This window comes from Opisthocomus hoazin, chromosome 2, assembly GCF_030867145.1.
Source record: "Opisthocomus hoazin isolate bOpiHoa1 chromosome 2, bOpiHoa1.hap1, whole genome shotgun sequence".
Taxonomy (NCBI): domain Eukaryota; kingdom Metazoa; phylum Chordata; class Aves; order Opisthocomiformes; family Opisthocomidae; genus Opisthocomus; species Opisthocomus hoazin.
The window spans coordinates 104616987-104644100 of NC_134415.1; the positions used below are offsets into that span (position 1 = coordinate 104616987).

The 27114-nt window shown below is 41.9% G+C and overlaps 1 protein-coding gene across 1 annotated transcript; it reads right to left on the reverse strand.

The window, feature by feature from the left end:
* Positions 1-1653: 1653 nt before the first annotated feature.
* Positions 1654-27114, reverse strand: LOC142364871 (uncharacterized). The gene is made up of 7 exons (XM_075445021.1): positions 26956-27114; positions 21344-21550; positions 18998-19234; positions 16957-17046; positions 16217-16294; positions 14356-14435; positions 1654-1740 (listed from the first exon to the last, which is right to left on the reverse strand). The coding sequence occupies exons 1-6, from the start codon at positions 27112-27114 to the stop codon at positions 14370-14372; spliced, it is 837 nt and encodes a 278-aa protein (XP_075301136.1). The 3' UTR covers positions 1654-1740; positions 14356-14369.

A 27114-nucleotide genomic window follows, 5' to 3' on the forward strand; every position in this document is an offset into this window, starting at 1 on the left:
GAAGAAAAGGGATGGGAAGCAAATATTTTTAAATATAATTTCACTTCTCAGCATCATTTAAGCTATTTCAAATTGGAATGTTTATGCACATAATACAGTCTTTATTACTAACGCCATAGCAGATTCTAAAGTAATGTTCATTTTGGAGGCGAATGAAAATCAGTTTAGTATTCCTATTGCTGATAAATTACCTTCAATTAAAATGCTGATGTACAAGATAACGAAAAAACCACAGTGGATGCAGTTGAGAGTCAACAGATATCTTGATATCATACTGCTACTGCAAACCTATTTTTTCAAAATAAAATAACCCTCTCATCAGTAGGAGATACTGTTCTAACCCTGTGACAGCCATACTCTCCTGGGAACTTCCTAATTCCTGAAAAGCCAGCTACCAGCATTTCTTCAGGTCATATATGAGTGATCACCTCAGAAATCTTTCAGAATGTGAAAGAAAGATGAAGATCTAGCAGGTCACTGACTTGTGTTGTATTATATTTATAGGAAAAGAAACTGCATACACACCATCAAAACCATCAATGTGCGTTTCACGCACATGAAAAAAAAAAGTCATGACATCCCAGTCTAGCAGGGTCAGACCTGAGTTAAGGCAGCACCGTGGAACACCAAATAAAGATCAGACCCAAAAGGTGGTTCTTAAGCACCTCAAAATGCACTAGAAACCTGAAGAGCAGTGAAGAGAATTAAAGGACTGAACACTGTTGTACAAGAACACGTGCTCTCAAATGCTTACCTCATATATATATATAGACACACACATACACATATATGTAGATGCAATACTGGTATATCTCAGTAAGGCGAATTTCAGGTGCTCTGCTTATATGAAACTCAGGACTAGAAATAAGAGTCTCAGACAGTTCCTCAGGTGTAAGAAATTGCTTCTCAGTTCACTCTCAGGTGCATAGTTGCATCAACTGCCTCCTGCACTTAATCAAATGTAACTTACAGGTCCTGTTCAAATCTGATTTAAGCTTGCATTCCCAATATACATGGAGAAACTATTCTTTATTATGCTAGAATGAGATACAGAATTCCAATCGAAATAATATTTCTCTGCGGGGAAAAAAAACAGCACTACTTAAAAGACAGAAAAGGATTTTTATTCCCATAGAAAACAACATTAAAAGGGACAATTCAAATGAAACTGGGGGTAGCCAAAAGGGTGAGCTATACAGACAAAACAGACACAACATTTAAAAAAAAAAACAGTTATACAATTGTTTTCAGTGTGTTTCCAAATGGGCAAAGAACGTTTTGAATAAAAATCACCTGCTCTTTCACCATCGCATTTAGGTGCTGTAGGATGCCTTTACAACTGGCTGTTGAAAGACATGGTGACATTCACATAACCCCACCCAGCGCATTTTATTTCACATTCTGGCCAGAGGAAAGTTCAAGGCAAAGAAGTACAAACAGGGGTTCCGCTCCCCCAGCTCAAATCCATCCTCCGTGTAATGGTTTTCCCTACAAGTAAGGCATAGCGGTTCAAGTACGACATTAAATGTAATTGAACAACGGGAAAGAAAACCACCAGTGAACTCTTTCCAGAAAAGTACTTTTTTATCAGGGAGAATAAAAAGCACTGTTCAGACAGTCCGAATAGGCATGGCCTTCTGCGCTGCCGGGCTCCTCGGGCTCAAAGTCATCCGGGTCTGGGGGCAACTGGTCAGTATCTTCATCGGAAGTGGAAGGGCGCGTGAGGATTATCCGAGGTATCTTCAGCAAGACACAGAAGATTGCAGAGAAAAGAGTCAGATCAAGGGCAGGGAAGTGTTTAAAGGGGATATTTTAAAGGTGCAGGAGAAGCAGGTGATGAGAAAAACATGCAAGAGATGTAACACCGCAGGGCTTCCTGACAGGTGAACTGTTCTATGCCAAACATTGCATCGATAATTACAGCAAAACTGAGATAAATTGCCTTTTCCTCTCATTAGCTATTTTTTTAAAAAAGCTTCCATAGGAAAAAAGAAAATTAAAAGATTAAAAATATTATTTTTTAATTTAAAAAATGAAGAAAAGTAAATATGAGAAATACACATCTACTTGTATTCAGCTTCATTATTCATTAAATTCATGAACCTGAAAGCAATAAAGGATTAATTAAGGACCATCAAGCACATAAATTATTGATCTTCAAAAAATTGCATATTTTGGGTTTTTTTACTGACAAAAGACATTTAAGTGAAACATTAAGACAAAATACCAATGTGTAAATTCATTAGTTAATAAATACGCATATGAGGATTTGATTCATATCAGTTTTTTGGCCAAGAACTTTGTGTTCTTTGAGACCTATATTGTAATGTTTTAAAATTAATTTAAATGCTGTAACTGAGAAAAGAGAAGAATGTCAGGTTCTTTACATATAGCCAAATAATGTATCAGTAATCGTTTGTATCAACACATGGGTTACTACAAATTTAACTCTGATGCACAAAGTCATCCTACTTTTTACTAATTTTCAAAAATTTTAACAGGCAATGAAAACAGATATAACAGTGAGTCGATATCTAACGAGCAGGTAATAAAATAATGCATAATAAGTAAAATGTCCATCTGACCAGTAGTCTGAAATTTTTCAGGAAAGGTAGTATTTCCTATTTATCACCTACTTGTTGCATTTCTTTATGCCTTATAAAAATGTTTAATGTTGTCACCACACAATTCAATCGTTTATCTATTATTTCCTCACAGTACATTCTTTGACTTCGGAAATGACACAAGTACACAGATGCTTCATGGCTGTTCAGGTAGCCAGCCGGTGGGCTGCTGCACTGAAGTAAAATGAATTATTCCCCAGGCTCCACCGACCGCATCAGCTCCGACTCTGCTGACTGTTGGGGGGCCTGGAACCCTCCTGGCTCATGCGCAGGCACACTACATGCAGATACCAAACTGAAGATGTTGGAGAGAGTCCAGCAGAGGGCTACAAGGATGGTGAGGGGACTGGAGCATCTCTCCTGCGAGGAAGGGCTGAGGGAGCTGGGCTTGTTCAGCCTGAAGAAGAGAAGGCTGAGAGGGGACCTAATAAATGTTTATAAATATCTCAAGGGTGGGTGTCAGGAGGATGGGGCCAGACTCTTTTCAGTGGTGCCCAGCGACAGGACAAGGGGCAACAGGCACAAACTGAAGCACAGGAAGTTCTGTCTGAACATGAGGAAGAACTTCTTCACGCTGAGGGTGACAGAGCCCTGAAACAGGCTGCCCAGGGAGGTTGTGGAGTCTCCTTCTCTGCAGATATTCAAGACCCTCCTGGACAAGGTCCTCTGCAGCCTGCTGTAGGTGACCCTGCTTCGGCAGGGGGGTTGGACTAGATGACCCACAGAGGTCCCTTCCAACCCCTACCATTCTGTGATTCTGTGAATTTTTCCCCAGGCTCCACCGACCGCATCAGCTCCGACTCTGCTGACTGCTGGGGGGCCTGGAACCCTCCCAGCTCACGGGCAGGCACACTACATGCAGATACCAAATTGCAGGTGTTAGTACAGAGTTGAACCTCACCCATGATAGCCGTAAACTAAGTATAAAACCAGCTATAAATGTAGAAATGTAGTTATATTCCCTGGTGTATTGAATGCCCAACTATATCTCTTTTTTTTTTTTTTTTTCCTTTTGCTCAGACTAAGAAGGACACATTTCTGGAAGCTTTAAATAACCTACACGGATCTTAAGTATCGGCCAAGCCAACAAATGCTGGGAAGATTTGCTTCTCTCATGCACACCTGACAACATTTATAAGCTATCCACTCACTGGATGTTTCTCTTGGCTCTGGTCATTGCTGAAAGATGTTTCTTAATGACAGCCAGCTGCTTTGTGCTACAGCAAATGCACACACCCTATATGTAGAGGTAGAATACTAGATCATATATTGAAATTCTGCCACCTCAAAAGACTAGTGCGGAGGTGTACACCTTATCTGAAGCTACCTGCAGAAATATCCAGGACCAGGCTTTGCATTTCATTGCACTGTCTGTTCAAAGCTCAGGGAAGACCTTTCTTTGCTTACTGTGCCACTCAAAAATAGATATGTGCACATTTCCCCAAGACCAGGCATGCATTGCATTAGTAAGTATGAAGGAAGAGAGGCTGGTACTTCTTTATCCTTTTGAAGAATAGCCCTTAGCCATTTTGAATATCAGTTATTGAAATAATCATTATCAGCATGGTTTCTACTCCCCAGCAATCCCACTTGCAAGGAATCAAATCCAATTATCTAAAATAATTTTTCTTCAAACATTTCATGACTTCCAGAGCCTGATTCTTGCATACTATCTTTCAAATATTACAATGGGACTAGGTCTTACAATCACAAAGTGAATTTAACTGATGAAATGGAAAAAAAAAAAATTCTAGCTGTTGGTGAGGCATAACTCTAGAAATTTAAACTAATAACATGAAGTTCTTGTAGCTTATTCCACCACACCCAAACATACATACTCAGAGTTTTGATTTGGCGCAAAGGCCCTTTGGAAACTTTTTTTTTTTACGCATTCTGAAATACTCCTTACTTTAGAGATTATTTTTCATTTTATTTATCACAAAAAAAGAGTCCTTTTTTTTCTTTTTTAATTCATTATCTACACCCTAAAGAAACATAAATCTGAGATTGTAACAATATTTGTAGAGTAATGAATCCCACCAGATGCTCAGTTCTGGCACGAATACTGTTTCGCATTTCTCCTTGCGTTCAATACACTGCAAGCTGCAGTTCGGCTTTCACAACTTTCCCGAAAACTCATCTCATTTCCTTGATGACACACTCTCTCCTACACCCACGGTCTGAAAGCCTGCGCACCCCTAGTGCCTGAGGTGCAGCACAGCCTCTGGAGAACATCTCCTCCCCGCCAGCAGCACAACCCTCCTACCTCCGATCAGGCTCCCCCTTGGACCACCGCCTGCCCACCAGTTCACGCTTGCCCAACATTTCTATGGCAACTCTATCAACCGCTTCCACGAAATAAGTGGTGCCAGGTCTTTCACCTGTTCTTTCATGGTGCTGGAGATACAAAGGAACGGGCACCAAACAACCGATGAACTTCCTACAGCGGAGGGTAAAGAGTGTCTGAGCCCAGAAGAGCTGCAAAGGCTGGAAGCCTACACTCCCAAGAGGAGAGCAGGCTCACCTCTGATCTCCAGCTGTCCCTCTGCATCCTCTCCAGGCATATGAAACCTCCCACGGACACCCACTCATGCTGATGAGGAGACACACTGCTGAACTTCTCTCACAAACCAAATTTTCTGGTCCAAGCTCAGTCATGTCCCCCGTCCCTCTGCTTTCTGCCAGCTCGCTGCCCGCTCCCCACCTCCCTGCCCTGCTCCGAAACCTCACGTGAACCCACACCATGGCTGTCCCCAAACCCACCGTGGCTCCCTCCTCTGCGGCCAACCGTCCTGCTCCGTGCCCGCCTCCCCAGGGGGATGTGGAGGAGCCCCCATTTCCTCACAGCTGAATCACAGGTACCAACGACAAAGCAACCCTCGGTTGTGGATTGTGCCACCTACACATCTGCAAACTGAGAGCAAACCCAATTAAGCAATAGAGTATGCATTTGTCCATGACCTAATCTAGTGAAAAGAGACTCAGGCTTCTGCTTCCTCCCTCCTAGCATCAAAAGTTCTCAGTTAATCTCCTGAAAAAAAACCAACACAAAACGGGTGTCAGAAATACATGTCATGGTTCTAACCACAGCGGCCTTTCCATCTTCACCTGACTATCCTCCAGAAACACAGCACTCTCCATCAATGCCTTCGCATTCCCCCTGCCTCCAGGAAAATCACAATTTAAGCTTTAGCAGCTTCCTTTCTCTTACGGTTTTGTTTTTTAAAAAACAAAACAAAGTAACAAAACTCAGCAACTCTAAGCTTGCATTATCTTCTGTTCAATCCTTTCAAATCCTTTTCTCAAACCCAATGCTTCCCTTCCCAGAATCCCAGGGGGAATTTTACCCTTACTCTCAGATTTCCATGCTTACCTTCACTGACTGAAGCTTCACCCTATTAAATAGGCAAGCTTTGCTCTTGGAGCTTTTCTTTAAAATTCACATTTGAATGTACATTTCATGGTGCATTACGACTGAGGGAAGACAGGAGAACAGATTTCATGTGCCAAAAAAATGTCACAGCAAAGAGGAAGCACTGCCCATCACAGGCAGGGCAAGACAGGGACATGTAGAGCGGAAACAAGGAAAGCCTTCCCAGCGCAGGCAGCTGAGCTCGAGAGTCGCTTGCCTAAGGCGTGTGGGAAGGTGTGGAATTTCCATCTTCTACCAGTAACTCTTCAGAAGAAGCTGATTCAGGTGTAGGAGGACACATTATCCAGGATCCTGCGTTTTTCCATTGTTTTACTGAATAGTGTCTGAACTTGTTTAAAATATTTCTGTTGAAATCGCTAAATCCTCCTACTCACTTTCCATCATCGTGCACTCATTATTAAAATAATACCCGAAGTACCAGTCAATCCAAAATCCTCAAAATATGTAAAATATCTTTTCCCCGAAAAATGTATAATTAATCATTTGAAATGGGTTACTATTTTCCTTTCTCCCCAGAAAATATCTGTTCAGTGTCTAAAAAGTAAACTTCACAAAGGACATGTCCTGTACCAAAGCCAATGTGTTCACTATGGGAATTTCTTTCACCACCTTGTTTGTTTGCATCTTTCTTACATTTTTTCTCAAAATAAGCACTAAGATTTTGGACATTAAAAAGATGCAGTAAAAATTTTCATTTTTGTTTCAGTCAGGCACAGCTAAGAATCAAATTATTTCAGACACTCTCATTTATCAGAATTGCCACCCTCCATTGTACGCTGGAGCCCTTCAGCTGAAGCCCAGGCAGGGGGTGCACTCCCAGCCCCCTACAACAAGCAGTACAACAAAGCCCTCCAAGCCACCCACCCTCCAAGCCGCAGCTGCAGCGCTGGCTGCAAAAACTCTTTCATTTTGAAAACAGGGTAGGAACAAACCCACAACTAGGCGTGATGCTTCAGCTGAAAGTATCTTCTTAAAGCATGATGAGTAAGATGTCCTGTCAGCAGGTTAACATCCGATAAATGTTAACTTCCAGTTGTACACATATGGTCTCCTTTTCCACTTCTGATCAAAACGTTTGTCCGAAAGGTTGCAGAGCAGTCTATAAAGGATGGTTCATTGTGTCTTTTTATGGCCTTTTCAAAACCAAAGCCAAACAGAACAAATCACATCATCTTTTTTCTCTTTTATAAGCCTCCCCTTTCCCCTGACCTCCCCCCTCACAGGTCCGCACCCCAATCTTAGTAGAAGAAGAAAGCTCTCAAGGCAAGGGTCACGGTTAAAGCCCAGGCTTCACATGAAAGGCGTCACCAGCAGCGACAGGGCAAAGCTCGCCGGAGACCAAGGCCGAGAGCAAGGCCAGTCGCAGGGGAGAGAGGCTGTGAATCGGAAAGCAATCAAACACATGACAGGCCTAAGTTTGAAAGGACAGGGGCAGTGGAAAAGGGTTTGGAATGGCCTTTTGGAAGAAAATCAGACATACTTCTAATACTAGTCCAAACAGATCACTTTCTAAAGAAAATATTCCCTAGTTAGAAACTACCTCTAGTAAGGAAACCTGCCTAGTTCAACTCCATATATCTAAATAGTACATATTTTTGAACTTTGACTTAACAGCTGACCTTCACTGACTAAGGCTAGTACCCTTCAGCTGGTGGAAACAGCGAGAAAAAAATAATCTCTCCCATTGAGAGCATTTGTAGGGGTTTGCATAAGCCTCGTGAATAATGTTATGATTTCATATTTAATTTTACCTTTTTGTCATCACTGATGATGGCAACTGTATTTTAGGCTTGCACAATAGGAAATCCAGACTTCTCACTAAACAATGAAAACATGCCTTTGCTAAACGCAGAAGGCTGCATTTGATAATGACTGTATTCATAAAAGAAACTGTCTAAATCAAATTTCCTTCCTTGGACTTAGTGAAGAAGGGCATTTAGTCATGCCTAAAAAAAAAACTCTTACACAGCTGGATTTTTAAATAATAGTTTTAAAAAGAAGATGCCAAAATGTATCCAACAAGAACAGCAGAGAACAGGTTGATCAACTGTTCAGACGAAATTGGCATCTGTTGGCTTTTTTAATTAAAGAGAAACAATGCTCCGCTCCCAAAGACAGAGACAACAGATAAAAGCAGCATTCTCCCCAACAGAAAACGTACAGGAAGTAGAAGTTAAAGAGGGAGAAAGAGAAATAACAGATTCCTTGAGAACTTACTGCCCACAAGCAATCTCACCACCCGGCAAAGCGGGCAAGGCAGGCAGGGTGCAGCGGGGAAGGCAGCTGGGGCAGGGGGCACGACAAAACCCACCTAACGTGCAGCCGCGTCTACGAACCCACATGAATTTGCAAACCCCGTCTAGGCACTCAACACAATTTCCATTTTATAGCATATTATCAGGAACATTTTAACTGGCATGTGCTTATGGTGCATCCTCAACGCTCCTGGTCTCGGCTGTCTGCGGCTGCATCGTTTTCCCCGGCGCGTTACAGTGCTATTTCACCACTCCCAAGGCCTGTGGCCAAACTCCAGAAATTGTGAGGTCAGATGGAGAGAGAGGTACAAACCTCTCCCGCACCCTGGGGAAGGGAAGTCTGTGGTGAGGCACGGAGGAAGCGCCTTGCTACGCCGGGCAGCAGAAGACCTCTGTGCAAGAAAAGCGGGGTGGCCCGTGCTGCTGTGCTCGGGGAGCAGCCGGCGTGTGACAGCCCCTATGGATGCTCGGGGCTGGGAGAGGGCAGCACACAGTCCAGTTCCTCCTCATGCTTGGAGCAGCCACGCTGCTCTCGAGCACTGCCGAACAGACTTGCGCAGTCTTGCAGGTATTTTCTCCACTGCTTATTGGGACAGCCAAAGAACGCCTCGAACATTCTATCTGCCTCCCAGTGTGCAGTATATTGCACAAGGCAAGGAAGGTGGACTTCAATCAAACTCACCATCGCATTTCGTAGCAGACAGAAATGAAAGATCAATGTCCATCGTGTCATATCTGCAATGCCCTGGGACACAAAAGGCTTTTATATGACTCAAACTGCTTATGAAAATTGTCCCTGCTCCATTTCTTTCATCTTCTAATGTACCACTGGATACTGACTTTCCTGACACTGGAACCTGATACTTAGATTTTCATTTAAGTGCTTTCTGTGTAATCATTTATGCTTTAAAAACATTTAAGAAAATGCATTGCTTTGATCACATCGGGAGACTTAAAAGGTAGTGTCGCCATAAGAAGTGATACCCACGGCCCAAGTTACCCATCCTTTGATTTTGAAGAAAGCTCCTTGCCCCTGTGAAAGGCAGCAGTTGTACCTGGATGTCTGCAGGCATCCAGCTACGGCCTCCTCTCCCGCAGAATTCCCACAGAGTCCACGAGGACGCCTTTCACAAGGGGAGAAGGTGCTGATCGCTTGTGTCAATGTGGTTGCTCAAATATTTATCCTTCTCTGCTCTCCGATAGTATGCTACGTCCTGCAGCAAGATTCTGGGTGCTCTGCTTGAGTCTACTTGCCTCTTGTATGTATTTTTGCTTATCTTGTCCGCAGTACTTACATTGTCTACCATATGATGGGTTTATTTTGTAGATTTTTTTCCTTTAACATTGAGGTATTTGAACATGGTATCTTGAAAAGGTCAATTAATGACTTTTCTTTTTTAAAGTTTTTTCCTATTTAGCATTGTGAATTACAAGCACTGAAAATTCAAGAATTTGAAGTTCGAACTGAGTCAATTCTGACTGACTCCTATGAGAAAATTACTTAAAAGGAAGAGAGGAAAAAAGATACGCTGTACAAACAGAAGCGTTAGTTTGGAGCACGAACTTCATCCCAAATTAACAAAACAACTCCCTAAGCACTACACTACAGAGGTAAACACAGTGCCTACACCACACACTTTTTACCTTTCATCCTGACTCAGAAACACTCAGTTACTTATATGAAAGCAGAATCTAACCCCCAGATGAAATGGAGAGGGAGGTCAGACAGATGCAGAGGCAGAGGCAGATGGGTGCTTACACTCCACTGCAGCCCAAACGACGAGTGCAGGGTTAGCGAAGCCAACAAGGCTGCGCATCGGCTTCTTCGCGTGTGTAAACCTGCATGAGACGCAAGGCAGTGAGGAGACAGACTCCGACTTCTAAAACTAACTGACCCTGTCAGAATAAAAAAACAACAACATAAAAATACCAACACCCTTACCTAACAAGATTAAAAGTCGTGAGAATGTTTTGGAGAAGAGATAAAGCAGTTCTTCATAAAAAACTTGAAGACTGAAATATTAGGTCGTACGGTGTTATGGGAACAGGTCAACCAAACACTGCCTGTGAGCAAGGTCTTTATTGTTTGAACTGAGTTTCAGAAGAAATCTGTCTTTGATGGTGATAGGGACATTCTGAATCCCACTTGTAGTTGTCTTCTTTTATAGTGCTTCTCTGACCTGAGTATTCTACTGGTTTTGCTTTTAAAATTGAAAAAAGTAAGACAATGACTAAAGAAAAGAGCAAGAAGTTTTATTATGTTTCAGTTGTATGACTACCATTTTCGGATATGGCTAGAACTAACCTGCTCAGATGAATAAACAAAGGGTTTGATACTTAGATTTCTGAAGATTTTTAACTGGTGTAAGTGTATCAAGACTTTTCTTGACAAGTCTGTATCACCTGGAAATGAAGATGATAGATCTGTGACTCTCATCCACGTAAGGTTTCTCTTGACTTGCATCTAAACCATGTGGCAGAAAGGCAGAAAACCATCAACCAGCGTATTCTGGGAGCACACTATCTGCTTATGTGCTTTCTGCAGGCACAGGAGCAGCTCACTTTGACACACATTACAGGTTCCCGCACACCAAAGTTGTCTGTTTTCTTACCATATTTAGGAACATTTGATATCTCTGTGTTTTTAACAGAGCAACCAAACATTTGGCTTTTTTAGCTTGAATAAGTTCTTCAGATCCTTCCAATACTGTAGGTTTCTTTCACACAATCAGTTTTCACTGACAATTCTTATTTAAAACTTCCTTGAAAATCCTCGACGTAAGCGACATTTGTACACCTGGTAAACTGTATGAAAAAATTTAACTGAGGAAGTTCCCAGGGCAAAGGCATAAAATTAAATAAAATAATATAGTAAGAATTGAAGTGAAATACTAGATTAAAATATTTAATAGAGTGATATTAATTACAAAGTATCTAATATCCTTACAACGCTGATAGCCCCAAAAATGGATCACAGCAGAAGGCACTGCTGATGCACGTCACGAAGTGATAGGAGATGCTGAAACCTGTCAAGACTCTCCATTCAGTCAGACAAAACCATTGGGAACTTCAGTCAGAGCTTGAACGAAAATACTTTTGATGGAAAAATATTGCGCAGAGTTGGTTCTGTGTTTGAGAGGATGAGCACAAAACGAGAAGCAGAGGGCAGAAGACAGAAAAATAGAGAACTGGAAATAAAGACTTCAGAAACTGAGTTAAAGTTCCTTCTGTTAAAGTCAGCACGGGGCACTATTGGTAACGTTTGTACTACTGATTTTTTTTCCCCCTCTGTAGATAGACATGCAATATCTTACAGTCTGCATGAAGACAGCCATATCAATTCTGGTTTTAATCTGTTGTATTTTGATGCACGTCTTTACGTAGATACTCTTATTTTAAGACTACCAGTTTAAAATCCAAAGACTTGGTTTAAGTTCAATTAAATATGTATTAAACAAAGTAAAAGAAACAGATTCCCTATTTCTGAGGTGTGATTAGCATAACTGAGACAAGTCTATAAAATATGGTATGTAAAAAAAATCTAATTGTAATTAAAGTTCTGGGGCCTCTAGATTTCAATTAAATAATCATACTTAAAACCAAAGGCAATTCTCAATTTTCCTTTGCAAAACTTTGACTCAGACTGAATGAACTTTTCATTGTTTGTCCAATTAATTACTGATCATTCACACTGACATGAAATCTTAAAGCTGGCACAAAGGGTTTGGAATTCGGTTTGGCTGGATGAGTTAACAATGCAGATGAGCCTTTTAGAAGACATTAGAGCAACCAGGCCCATGGAGAACAGAGAGGAAATGTGAATCTGGCAACAGCATTGCCCTTTGTAATGTCAGAGCACCAGGCTCGGAGACGGGATGGGCGATGGCAACAGATGGCCAGAGGTCGATGGCTAGCAAGCAAGAGACAAATACTACCACAGATAGCATATGCAAGGAGGATATTTATCAAAATTCAGTAAAAATAAATAGATTAAGACAGAGTCTCTGCTGGAGGGCAGGAAGCAGTGATGACATGGAAGAAAGAGAAAAGGAAGATGGGCAGCATCCAGCACATAATTCAGTTTTTGCAGGAAGAATAATAGGAGCCTTTGGCTTCTTTGCCATGATGCTTCTCCCCTTCCCTCGCTTGATACAGATGCACCCACCTTCTCTGGAAACCCAGTTAGAAATATGAAGGAACCAAAGCTTCCTAGATTCCTAACAAAAAAGATTCTGCATTAAGGTCCTACTGCCATCTGCTTATCTGAACATGCAAAGTGTGTCCTCCATAAGAAGCCAGGCTATAAATGTTTTTCAGATAAGACAGTTACTGAGGAGTAAGAGGAACTTCATCAGAGTAAACCCAGAGCGAGAGCAGATGAGATAGTGACCTGTCCCTGAGTCAGCAGGATACTCCTCAAAATTTCATAATCCCCAAGACTGATGAATGCTGATCTAGGTTAAAGGCAATAACATACACAACTTGCTACAGCACAAAGATTTTGATTAAAAACAACACCCCAGAAATTCCAAAACAGAAATACAAATGTGTCTCCATGGAAGAACTGGCACATCAGCTACTTTTGACACTTGGAATATCTTCAGCCATTTGACTCCCTCTATGGACTGCGCTCTAAGGTAAGTAGCTTGGTCTAATCTGCCTCCTCTTCCCCCCTGCAACTGAAGAACATTACAGGGAGGCATTAATTTCCAAGAGGTATACAACGTAAAAAATGGTCATTTCCTCTTTTGGCTGGAAACGCTGAGTCAGATACTACTGCAACAGATCCAGGCCACTAGGAATGTGTCAATCAACCCTTCCAACAGTGGTTCCTCCAACAGGAAGCCTTGTGCTTCCCGCAACGTGGGTTGAGACCGTAGGAAATAGCTACCAAGCAGAGATGAACGACAAAAAAAAAAACCTGATGGAAGCATTTTCACCTGGAAAATAAAACTGGTCTAACTGTTCCACAAGATTATGTTAGAGACCAGAGGCCTCAAAATAAATTTCTTTAAGCAACTGAATAGCAGAGAAAACCTTTCTTAGTCCATCTCCTGGACAAAAGCTGCAGCTTAAGCTCAATCCTTTTTAAATAGTAATCCACCTAGGAAACCAGAGAAAACCAGGTTTGCAAGGTCTATTTGCTCATTTTTCAGCCAGCTAACAAATCACATTATTAAAAAGAAATGTGAATGGTTTTAATAAAACCTGAATGTGGACTTTGATTATAGTCTTTTATATAATAGATGAACTTTCATTTTTTGCCATTAACTGGGTGGTGAGTGGTATTCCTGGAAAAGGATAAAAAAGGCTGGAAGAAGAGGAATCAAACAAAGCATTCCTCTGTGCATTTGCTGTAGGAGAAACATTTGTTGCTTCCTGGTACTTCAGGCTCAATACAAGTAGGAGGCTTTTTGACCTTAATCAGTCAGATACCTTGATCTTATTGTATCTTCCTAGTAAAGCCATAATTTCAGGTGTGCAGGCAGATAGCCATCATTGAGGTAGGTCTTCAGAAAGTTGAATTCTGTTACAGAAGTTCACAAAAGTGGATCAGATTTCCAAATGCCACCCTGCGGGTTCCTCCATTTCCTTGTGCAACATGTGTGGTAGGCTTAATCTTGTCTGACATCAGTCACCTAAAATACAGGCATGCAGTCTTAGCCTGTCACGCAAGATCCCCCTCCAGTCAAAAGATAAAAACTGTCACCTCCAGGTAGCATCTCAACCTCTCCCTCCTAAAAGAGGCACCCTGGAGATGCTGTTCCTTCCATTAGCTAGAGAGGGAGTCCAGAAAACAAAACAAAACAAAAAAAGGATGGAGGAAATGGATGCTGCCCTGAAAGTCCCCAAATCAGAGTGCTTCAAGGGCTCTGGTCTGCTACGCTGATGCTTAACCAGGAGCTGAGCTCCACCAGAAGCCATGGCCTGGCTGCAAGTGACAACCAAGTAAACACATGGTGGGGTTGCTGATCCTTGGTACGTGTTCTCCTTTTACACAGACACTCACACGTTTTGTGCCAGTCTTTACTATCTTACTTACTGTTATGACGTGGTTTACTGTCGGGAAGGGGCTGCCCTTGGATGAAGCTTCAGTAGGACCAGCATCAAGGGCATCAGGTTCTGAAACAAGGGATGCCTTTAAAAACAAAGCAGCAGAAATGCATATTTTTATTCTGAACGCTGTTTAAGAAGAGCAATTCCCTCCCTCTCAGGTTAGCGTAGGAATGCCTGGCCCTCTGTTTATATGTGATTGCACAAAGAAAGCAAATAAAATTGTAGTTCCCAATTTCTGATGAAAAAACTGTATATTTGAACTGTTGAAATGGTCAGTAGAAGAATAAGAAGTTGTAACACATAGTGTCAAGAGAAAAATGCTGGTTATTTTTACACAGATTAGTCCTGTGGTCAAAACATTAGGACTTCTAGAGCACACCTGAATGCATTAATTCCTTCTCCCACACATACAAAAAGCAGAGATTTTTCTTTTCTGTATTTAAACAGATGAATGATTCTGCCATCTTGTGGGAGACAGAAAACATAACTATTTGTAGGATAACAGCAGCAAGACAGAACGCTATGGAACTGAAATTTCTTTTCTTTTTTTACTTGTTTCACTGTTCATTAAATGAACAGACATTAGTAGGTAGTGTATTTCAAATAGCCTCCCAAAAAAGAACAAACTATAGCCTCATGGAGGAACCTGAGCAAAGTGGTTGATTTTTAAGATACTGACTTTACCAGAAACTCTGCTCAGAACTTAAAGGTACAGCATTCAAAAATTCTGATTTTTTTTTCCCTGATGATCTGATAGTGTGAAATATGTAAAGAATTATTTACCTTCTCTCACACCTATTAAAACACAAAAATTAGAGAAGTATAATCCTTTCATAAAAGGAAAAAAGGTAAAATTATACAGAGCTTTATCCGTAATTAAAATTTTAAAAAAGTTAAACTAACTTCCATATGCAGATTGTGGAATGCAATCCTTTCTTAATAAAGTCTAGAGCACAGTTTTACAAAATTCATAGATTAATTTATCATTAATTTGTCTTTGGCTAATATATGTTGTATCCTTATTCCTGGCAATTTAATAGACATACAATATTGCTTGCTCTATCCAACCTTAATTCAACAAGGAATATGCTGAAGTAAAAGCTATTAATTCAAGCAAGTATAACTGACAGTTTAAGAGTACAAGAGTTGAAAAAAAATGGTGGACCAGTTTCACCTCTAAGTAATTTTGTGGAGGCTTGCCTCTCACTCTGCCTTTCTCAGCAGGTGGAACCCAACCAGTAGGCCAAAATTATGTATTGCAAAACTGTACGTGATCACCACTGCTCTTGGGAACCTCTGAAGCTCAGCAGAATGGCTTCCGCTAGGAAAGACAAGGCTTGAGGTGGAGCAGCCTGAGAGACACATTTATCCCTTGGCACTCGGCACTGCAAGCCTCCATCAGGGGAGTTACTCCGAGTTGTTCTCTCCCAACCAAAAATTAACTTGGAGAAACAAGCTCATCTAGTTTATATTGCTCTGTTAAGGACTGTAATGAACCCCTCTAGTAAATCTAATACAATGTCATAAGAAAGCTTCTTGGACCAAGTACAACTCCATTTGTGCTTACATAACTGCTTACTAAGACCATTATTTTCCTTTGCGAATCAGCCATTTAAGTGAATAATATGTTGTTAAGCACTTTGAACATAAAGATCTGAAACCCAACATATAATGAGAAGGAATACAACAATTTAATGTCATTATAATTTCTTTATAATGTAGTTTGGGAAGCGTCTGAAATGCTAAGGGAAGCCTAGATCTAGATCTCAAATTCCCCAACTCCAAGTGATTCGATTTAAAGATACCAACAAGACAACATGCTCTACATCGACAAACAACCCATCTACCTCTGCCACTCTGTCTCCTGCTTGTACCCCGGCCAAGTCTGCTGGACCATCTTTCGGCAGCCGTGCAAACACAATCCCCTGGTAGCAAAAAAGACAGGTTTCAGACCTGACACAGTTTATTCCATTGTTCTTAGATGTAAAAAGCAATCAGGAAGTAATTAATTTTCAAGACTTGTTGTTCTGCTGCCTCTATTAAAACAAAAACTAAGTGTCTTAGCACATTAGCAAGAAAATAAAAGCCTCCACGACTGACACATAAAACAATGAACAAAAGTCATTAACTGTTTACACTGAGCCATGGGGGACAGACTGGAAAACAAAGATTTATTTAAATGATAATTAGGTGAGAAGATGTGAGAAACACTTCTCTCAAATCAGGTTAGCAACTGGGATGGGAGAGGGACATGGATTGCCAAGGGAGGGATCCCAAACTGAGGCAGAAAGTGGAAACTAGCCAACAGTGTTTCAGCCATCTGGCTATCTTTGGAAAATCATCGGTTTACATCGGGTTTTCTCTCCAAAATCACCCCTCTGGGAGCTTCCCTGTCAGAATCTACTGCCGGCTTTGACCTTGGGATGTAAGTTACCCATGTTTCCCCTTGTTAGATTTATTACAAAGACAGTGATGTCACGCTGAGGAGAATCTCAGAAAGAAAACAACAAAATGCAACAGCTTCAAAGATCTGCTCATTGGTCTCTTTCTAACGATTACTAGATAAATTTTGAGTAATGAAATGCACCTCATCATTGTCTTTACATGGAGATGAGCCCTTTCCACCAGCAATGCTAATACCAAGACTCCCCATTTGACTGCACACAGTAATGGTTATCTGGAAGAGAATTATAATGGATAAGTGGCCTGATTAATCAAAAACATTGCCCATTAATTACATTAGCAATGAAAATCTACCTCCCACTCTGAACACCAGCAGATTTGCCCCTACAGAGCTCAGCCCAGATTAAAACATTGCTACACTTCAACACTGGTACATGCAAGACTAGTCTTTACTCTTCCATAACACCAAGAATGAATTATTTCTCCAGCATTCAGAGTCATGCCAAAACCATATAAGGCTGTTCCTAAGGCTGCTGACCAAAACAGCTGTTTCATAAAGCCCATCACTTTACGGAGCATTCATGATGGCAACAACACCAGTACACAGGAGGAGAGAAAAGGAAGTATTTTTTGACAAGTTTATGAAAAACCTTTGCTTTGGAACCTCATCTACAGTCTGATTTGCTTACTCTCTGCTCTTTCAAGAACAGGTAACTGAATTTGAGCACTATTACCGTCATTTTATTTTCTTTAAACAGGCTTTCTGTGTGTATGTGTTACTCTGCCAAAACATTTGACAGTACTACCATTGACTTCACATTAAAAGTATCAAGAAACTTTTAAAAAAGCAGCATAAATTGTAATCTATCTATCTAGTCTATTCTCCTCCTGCTGCTACTGGCAAAAATATAGTACAACTGCTCAGTATCTTAGATAACTTTCTGGATTTATGTAATTCACAACAAAGGCCAAATAAAATTAGTTTCAAGCTCCAAAGACAGCCTGCATTTAACCATTATCTCCCCCTGTTGTTGGGTTCTTTTTCTTTAGTATATAACATGCTTGGCAGTAAATAACAATTTGCTAATTGCTAAAACAACAATCATATCAAATTTAAGGAACACCTTGCCAGAGTGTAGTTCAATCTGAATGCAAATTGCATTTCACCTTATCACATTAGCAAAATGCTTTTATTTTCATTGATTTGCTTCCTATCTCTAAGACTATTCAGTCCCGAATAACCTGTTGTATTTTGTAATTAAGAATATTCCAACACAGCTACATTACGAAATTTAACAAATGTACGCAGTTACTCTTGCACATATAACACACTCCTCTGAAATTCGTAATTCCTAAAAAGGCATGAAAAGACCCTACCAGCCAAATGGAAACCCCTTTGCCAAATGCAGCTTAGACTTAGCATTACCCACACGCTGGAGACTTCACGAGCCCATGACTGCCGGCAGGGCTTTGGTGACAGGTCCCAGCACGGGAGCCATACGGGGCGAGCTGCCTTTCCCGGCACTGCACCCCACAACCCTGGGGATGCGGCGCAGCTCTGCGTCTCCGCTACTGCCAGAGCACGGCTGATGAGCCACGGCTGTTTCCCCCAAAGCCCTCCCCTCACACCCCACCAGCAGTCAGCAGAGGTGTGATCTGTACTTGGTCATCCCTGGGAGCCAACCCATAAGGCACATTTCCTCCTCATGTGCTCCAAAGCATGCCAAGTCGGTATGTATCCATTGAGCTCAGAGAACAGCTTTCTCCATAAACCTCAGCCCACATCTTGCAGTTCTCACTAGTAAATTTCCACCTGAATGTTCCCATCCCTTTTCACGGGACAGAGGCTTTCTCACGGCGTGAGGGTAAGGCCATGCCACTGCTCCTAAACCATGGGCTAAGCAATGACTTAGCTGAGTGCCTACCTGCACACACCCCTGGCTTGACCTTACAACACTCCAAAGCTGGATATATAAAATGAGTTAGTATTGAATGGCTACAAAGAAAGTTGTTTTTTTTTAACGAAAACTCTTCTTCCATATAAGCCAGTGGGAGCAAGAACAAAACTCAGCCCACACCCTGACCTGTAAGTCTCACGACATCTACCATGCAACGTTCCCTTTTCTTCGCATCTTTTATAAACTGCCTCGCACATGACGCAGACTTCCCCATGGACACGCGGACCCCCCCCCCCAGTGAGTCCAGCCCACACAGCTGTTCACTACCTTCAGCGGGGGCTGCGGTGCCTCCGCCGCTCTCGATTCCTCCAGGAACTGGACGCTCTCGCCAGGGAAGCTGCCCGCTGCCGAGACCGGTGGCTGCACCTTAGTGCTCGTCCCTGGAAGAGTCTTCCCTTTCACTGCCGACTTGTGCTTTTCTTGAAGAGCTGTTCTGGTACTTCTTTGATCTCTTATGCTGCTGCTGGTATCAAAAAGGCTGCCGGAAAACTTGGAAATAGGTTCCTGGGGGTTAAAGATAAAAAAGGTAAACACGGTGACGGCAAGGAGAACACCTATCTGATACCCAGACACTATCCATGGTAAATTGGGTTTGTTTCTCTCTATCACACCGCTGTACGTTAGAATCTGTTTCACTGAAGACAAAACTGCAACTTTAAAGCAAATGTACAGAAGTTATCCTTCTTTTACCATTATCTCTCTGCATTGGTGTTCCTTCAGTAAGGGGGTGGGAATTACAGCAACAGGGAGAGGACGGGGTTTCATACAGCCTTTCCCTACATCCCTCGGCCCACACAAGCACATATAATCCACATACACCCAACTAAATCCTGCGATGCTCTATGGAAAGGACGGAGCATGGGAACGAGACTATTTTGGGGGGCCTCCTGCTCACCTTCTATATTTGGGAGCACAGGTGTGAGAGGGCAGGCAAGCCCCTGCCTTGCATCTGCAGCTCAAAGAGAAGATTTTGTTTAAATGTCTTAGTGAAAAAAGTAATTGGATTGACATTATTTAGCTGCAAACAGCAGTGAGTGGGGATTTGCAAACTTAGTAACAATTCAGTGATTTAGGGGTCCACTGGAAGTGGAGTCTCAGAAGTGAGGCACCCCAAAGCATGCCTTGACGTCTGGCTCTAGGCTGTAGCCATCCCGAGATGTAGCAAGGAACTGACAATGTCACCCTGTCCTTAGCCAAACCACAAGGGCTTGAAAAGAGAAATACACAATCAAAATACATCCACCAAACAACTAAAGCTTCAGACAAGTTTGACTGCAAAACACAACTAAATTCTCCAATTATCAATTTTGCTCAGCAAGGTGGTTAAAACAAATTCAGCCAAGATCTCCGAATTCTGTTCACATTTTATGGACGCTTTATTTATATTTAGCTGCTTTTTCCTCCTTAATTTGATGGGTAAGGTTGAATCAGATCTTCATATTACCATAATCCTTGTATCTTCTGTTGGCAGTAAAATGATGCAGCAAACAAAGGTCAACACCTTTGAAAATAAACCCCACAAATGTCTTCCTAATCTTGGAAGTTTAATACCAGAAATAAAAGGCCATGAACCATAAACAGCTGTGCAGAAACCCCACTGGATACTTTATTTTTCAGTCTATATCAGAGCTTTCCCACAATCTCTTTTCAGTCAGGAGATAAAGAAGCATTGCCAACCCCGGGGAGAGCAAGCAAGGCATGATTGTTCCCTATTTTCACTTAAAATTAAAAGGGAAATTGTTTAGCTTTAACTCACATAAAACTTTCATTATCTTTTTCTCTGCTGTGGGAGATTCCTGTTTAACGGCGCCGCACTGACTAGCCCAGACCCACCAGCAGTGCTGCAGAGCCGTGGGTGCCAGGGAGAAAGGCCAGGAGCAAGGGCTGGGAGCGGGGGCCAGCGGAGGGAGCAAACCGGCAGCAGTCGGGGGCTAGGAAGGGAGCGGAGGTCCTGGCAGAGGAGCAGGAGCCCAAATTCCTCTGGCAACTCCCAGCAACCATCTGGAGAAAAGGCTGGTGAACAGTGCTCTGAGCAGGAAAGGCTGCGAGAGTGCAACCACCAGATCCTCTTCCCAGGCTTTGACCGAGAAGCCAGCCAAGCTGCCGCCCAGGAGACAGATGCCAGGTGGGCGAAGGCTACAGAAACCGCAGCTTCCAGGGCTTCCCAGATGTCAGCACCCTGGAAGAGCACTACCAAAAATTGAACACGCAGAGGAGTAGCACTGCAACCTCATTTTCTACCATCCAGTCCTGGGGAGACATTGAGCTTCAAGCGCTGCCAACAAACCACTTACCTGAAAGAGATGGAGGGGTGTTGGTAACAAGGGGTATCAGTGGGAGCAAAATCAAAACCGTATGTACCTCATCATTGTTCAGGTTACTCATCTTAACCTGCAAGTTAGGGGTTGGACAGATTGCTTAATTACAAGCAAAGTAAAGGAATAAAACACTGAATGTGATTCTGAACCCTCTGCAGAAGGAAGGATGCGAAAGCACAGGCAGTGCAGCCTCCCGCTCACCCAAAGTGCTCAGCAGCACAGCACTGCGAGCAGGTTGTAGCTTCTTGCCAGACACACAACATTGTCCCTCCCTGACTCCAAGGAAACTACCTACATCCTCATCAGGATCCTCCAGTTCCTCCGCTTCTTGCTCAGGACTGATCCTTCCTTCCCTCCATTTTCCATTAGAAGAGCTGAATTTGTACAGGCTACCACCGTGAAAACCTTCCTTTCCCTTCAGCGAGGCCCAGCGAGAGCCCTGGGAGCTCCAGTTATGGCCACTGTACCATTTAGGAGACTTGGGAAGCCACTTAATAGAGTCCTGAGAGGAAGAAAATAGAAAAAAACAAATAGGCAATGAATCGATTTTAAGAAAGTGATAGAAGTATGTACATGCAGAAATTGCTTGGCAAGTTCTGCAAGGCATTTTAGTATCTCGTAAATACTGGGTTTTCCCTTTTACCTTGAGAGGTACCTTTAGTCCCAGAGACACTTTGCCAGTTAATGGGCAATACTGGTGATACAAAGAGCAAGCAAAGGTTGCTGCAAATTGTGGAAGCCTTCAGGGAATTACATGAGCATGGAAACAAGCCCACCTTCAGCATTGTAAAGAAGAATTAAATGATCAAGAACAGTCTTCAATAATGTTACATTCTGTACTATTAAGAAAACAAACAAGAGCACTTAGTCCTTTCGTGACTGTTTCATTTCATGTCCTGAGCTACAAAACCTATCACATCACCTCCCTCTTTTTCACTATTTATTAAATAAAATGTTCTGTTTATTGAATAGTGGCAATAGAAGGTACAACACTACATTGATATTTTCAGGTTTGATGAATTTCGAACTAATTACATTCCAGTTTTCCAAAAAAGCCCATTACTTTTTTTACATCCAAAAACTGCACCTCTCCTTCACATACAAGTTGTGTCAAGGTTGCCTATACACCTTAATTTCAGTGAAGTTATTTTTCACAGTAATCTTTATCTTCCTTTCAAGCTTTATCTTAAACTTGCCTTTAAATTTCATTAAAGTGATATAAATCGAATGGCAGAAAGCAGCCTGACACCGTATCAATAGATCGTTAACACACACGCTCCAACAAGGCAAAGAGATGGAGAACACAAACTAACGAAAAAAAAATACCACCAAGATTCCAGTGGGGCAATCAGCAGCACACAGTGATTTTCACATTATTTGAACAGATACTTGATTCAGATTTAACAATTCTTTAAGCTTCTGTTTTTCCCTTTTTAATGCAAAAATGGCGATGTTCACACACAGATTTCTTGCTGTTAGCAGCACCCCACATGTCACGACCTCTATTAGATCTAATGCTCAGAAAGAAAAGCAGACAGGACACGGTTGTCCATGCCGGACATACTGACTCATCTTCAGCTGCCGAAGGAGCTCCCCCTGGGATTCTTCATTCGCTTTTGGTTTTAGGATGGCTGAAAAGACTAGGAAATGGACAATATCTCAGAGTCTCACTGGAAAAGATTACAGACCTTTCTGTGAGTCTTGAAAAGCCCATAGCCCAAACAAAGGATTATTTGCATTGTACATATAGATTGGATAGACTGGCCTCTGTAAGAAATATGCTGTTAAATCACATTTTGAACAGCACTGACACTCAGTGATACCACTGTTCATTGACAAATAGCCAGGATTTCTGGTTATTCTGAACTGCATCACTCAGGACACTCAAGCTGATGTTCGATCTAGTTCATCAGTAAATTGAACGCAACAGCAGCACAAACAATCACGACACAGTAATGGCTCCCATTCCTCCTGACAATTCAAAATACAATGCAGGATATTCCCTGACATTTCTTTATGCTTGCCTTGAACAAGAAAACATAGGGTACCCTTAAATAGAAGCTCTGTTTCCTATGAATATTAACGAGGTGGACAGACATTCTAATCAGCTTGGAAAACGGTGTGCTAGCTGAAGTTGTTTGCTATTGTTCTGGTCTGTTTTATTTCAGAATAGCTAATGTGACTCCTCAATACGTTCAGGGTACTTCCACAGACAGTTTAAATCCTCGTCAACTTTTAAGCTCATTAGGAAGTCATACAGCAATTTCATTCCAAAAATACACACAGGTACAGTGAAGCATTTAACTTCTTCCGAGGGAATGTCTCATCCTTGTTTGACCCTGATCCCTAATCCTAAACAACAGCTTCTCAAACCCAGCCTGCCAAATTCTGTAAGACCAGTAAAAGCCTATTCTCTCAAGGTAACAGATACAGACTTCAAATTAAGCTCACGCTGACAGTCACTTCACCATCTCAGGCACACATTCAGCTGTTCTGATAGCCTCCCGTAAGCACAAGGAGCAAGCTTATGTCCTTCGGCAGATTCTACATCCCTGTGCCCCTCGCAGCCAAGCTGGGGAGGCAGAGCCACAGGGCATTCCTGCTCCCTGCCCGTCTTCTCCCGCGGCAGGACGCTCTTCCTCGTGCTGACATACAGCTACAAAGGAAAATCAGTGCCTGTTCCACAACGCACACCTTCTGTAACCCAAGAGATTTTAGTCTTCAATATTCTTGCTCTACAGTACTTCAGAGTAAAACAGAAACCAAATGACAATTCTGTGTAAGAGCTGTTCACATTTCTCTAGGTCTGTACAATACTGTGGATGGCATTATCTTTATGAGAGCAGTTTCACAGTTTGGTTATATCAGCGGCAAAAGATTGAATGGAACAACCAGAAGTGCTTTTGGCCTACATTTGCACGTACCTATTGGAAGCAAAACATTCCATGGATTGTGTTTTCATGAAATAAAATGGAGAAACAATGAATGCTGCTGCTGTGAGCGTAGGCTAATGTTACTTTGAAAACAAATCTTAATCCTCCATAATTTTTTACACTTCGATCCTCTTTGGTGAAAGAGAAGAGGGAGGCAGTGAAAATGAGACGGTAGTGGACTTTTAATTCAGAATACAGTAGCAATATAAGGTGAGGAACAGAGAATGCCAGGGATGCTGTTGGTGGGCCCACTTACTGCCAGGCTGTTACCCTGCCCAGCTCTTCGCATCCTTTTGGACAAAGCCGAGAGTAGCCAAGGTGCTACTCAATGCTGCGAGTTCTTAGCGAGGCCAGTCACACGCAGAGTTTGCTACAAGGAAAAGATGGAAGGTACAGCTCTGTTTGCTATGCTTTGATGCAAAGCAACCACTCAGTCTGATGTTTTTACTGGATTTTGTTTTCCCTCACAAAAAACAAAACCAACTCCTTACTCTGATGTATTAATGAAACTGCATTAGATGGGCAATAAGCTTCCATCACCCCTCAAGGTGGAAATCATTACAGTTCAGCTACCAGTAGATCTGTACTCCAAAAATAAAGCTATCTTAAATAACCTCCAGTAATTTATTAGCTCATTCTCATTATATTAAATACTATAGGACCATGTTTTGAGACAAAAGAGGCTACTGGCAAATATCCTAGTATTACGAGAGAAAAATCAGTTCTCCTTACAGAATTTTGCAGATGATAATCGGCCTTCTTACTACCCAGTTAAGGTAGGATGTTTCTTCTTGTGTTTTATACATGAGGAAGCTGAGACCCAAGAAGATTTAAAAGGTCAATTTTTGAAGTCATCAGTAGCAAACACACCATGAGGCACATAGATTTACATTCTCTTAAAAGTATTTGGAATAAAACAAAGGAAGAAGGCAAATTCAGTGTTTAAGTTTCATGGGTATTTGGACTGCGTAACACTGACGTTTTGTAAATGCAGAAGTGCGTGGAGGGAAAAACTATTTATCTGCCTCAGCAGTTGTTATGTTCCATGGAAATACATTTTTCATCTCCATTCACTAGTAATGATCCTAACAGATTGGTAACAGATCATTTTCCTTCAATATTTCACCAGCAACCAGGCATTTTCCCTTTTTACCTCCTTTCAACATGTTTTGCATGTTCGCAAAGGCAGCCTCTTCAGAACATAAATACTCCTCTGCATCACACCCCTGTATGTTAAGAGGACAAATTGTTCTCATACAGCACAAGGTGTCTATCCCGATAAGATCTCACTAATAAATCCTCTAGAGAATGAATTTCCCGCAGGCAACAAAGGTGTTCAAACGCTGCATATCACCCTAAATCATTCTGGCAAATGAAAAAGAATCCAAAACACCCTAACAACAAAAACCAAGACATGAAAACCACCCACATTTCTGAAATACCGTATTGAAACCTTCCAGTGACAACGGAACACCCTGCTTACAGCGACAACTTGGTCACCATCAGCACGTAGGAGCCAGGGCTTTCAGTTACCTCGAGTATTTCGATGGCAATACACCTGCTGCTATAATTCCACTCAAAACCCCAAACACACACTTTCACCTACTCTTTTAAAAAAGATGTGCTTAAACAGCTTAATTAGTAAATATGGGAAAGAAAATGTCTTCAAAGATGCATTTCCTAGAACATCAACACCCTTTTCCTTTTAGGAACAACTAAACATAACATCTTCTACTAATTGAAAACTATTTCAGACTCGCTCCCTTTTTAAAGTACAAAAGGCTGTCTCTGAAAGAGCTTTGTGTGATTCGCATGAAATAAGAACGAAAGCTAAACAAAAAGCTGCCGAAACAAAGGCATCCTTGAACCTGCTTTCACTGCAGCAGAGCCAACATAAAAGCTGCCTGAACAGATTACTGAAGCAAGCCTTCCACAGGAAAAAATTGCTAGCAGTAAATGCATGGCAATTTTCAACCTAGAAGTCCAGGTACTAACTAGCCAGATGAGATTTTTGAATTTCCTGAAGACACCATTTAAAAAAAAAAAAAAAATTGCTGTAGTTTACTCTAAAAACATTCACTATGCAAATGCTCTTCAGACTTGCAGCTTTGTCCCTTTCTGCAGGGGAAAAAAAATCATCAGCAATATTCAAACAATCACTCTTTTTGTTAGTTAGTTTAGATTTTGTGTCAGTTTTAAGTTGCTTAGTGGACGTCCACGATGTCGTCAACAAACTATAGAGAAATTCACTCATGTTTATAATCACGTAGTGCCCTGTTTAATCTTCCAGAAATACAAGATGATCACATAGCCTATGAGCTACTTCAAAACGGTTTAACAAAGCACATTGATTTCTGGTTTGGGTAAAACTGGGAAGTTACTGCGAGAGATCAGGGAATCAAACTGCTTACATCCCTCGCACAGTCCCATAATTTGATCGAGTTTGCCTCGGCACCAAAAGATGGTAGTTTTAGTCTGACACAAAGCTGACTTTGAAGAGTGAAGTCCTGTCTCCGCATTATTCTGGGGATGCTTCAACTGCAATTGAAGCTGCTGACGCTTCGGTGGTACTCACAAGCTGTGCGTGCACCCATGGATTTCGAGGAGTTACCACAGCCAGTACTTGTCTACTGCGGTAAGCGCTGCTGATGCTTTGGGTACAGCTGTCACCATGGCTCCAGCTGCACATCCAGAGATTTCGGCCAAGACAACATTCTCCAGCAACAGATGCGCAGGAGAAGTGTCAAAGGCTACTGGACATCGGATGTCCACTTCCCGGTATTAACGCCAAGGGAAATTTGCTAAATCCCTTCTCCGAAACACCGCTGAGGAGCCACAGAGTTCTTCCCATGGACAATAGTGATGCTGTACTTTTCAGGAGAGGACTTTTCCTGTATAAGGATAAGCTACTCAAGATGTCAGTGTTAATAGACTAACAGCACCAGTGTGAAGAGGCACACCCCGAACAACTTACAGATTCAAAACCAGACTGCCATGCACCCTTGCCCCTGAAGTTGGTACCAGGTACAGTCCAGCCACACGCACCGAGCTCCTCCAAGCCCTCTGCTCTGGCAGAACCCACAACTGGCCATCCTGTTGCCCCAAGAACCGTACAAAAGGCGATAAAATGCAT

Excerpts from the sequence above, each read along its gene's own strand:
- LOC142364871 (XM_075445021.1), bottom strand. The coding sequence starts at position 27,114 with ATGCATTTTATCGCCTTTTGTACGGTTCTTGGGGCAACAGGATGGCCA. Across the intron at positions 17,047-18,997 it reads CACCGCAGCCCCCGCTGAAG|ATAACCATTACTGTGTGCAG; the intron begins GTAGTGAACAGC and ends ATTCTCTTCCAG. Across the intron at positions 16,295-16,956 it reads CATGTAAAGACAATGATGAG|GGGATTGTGTTTGCACGGCT; the intron begins GTGCATTTCATT and ends TTTTGCTACCAG.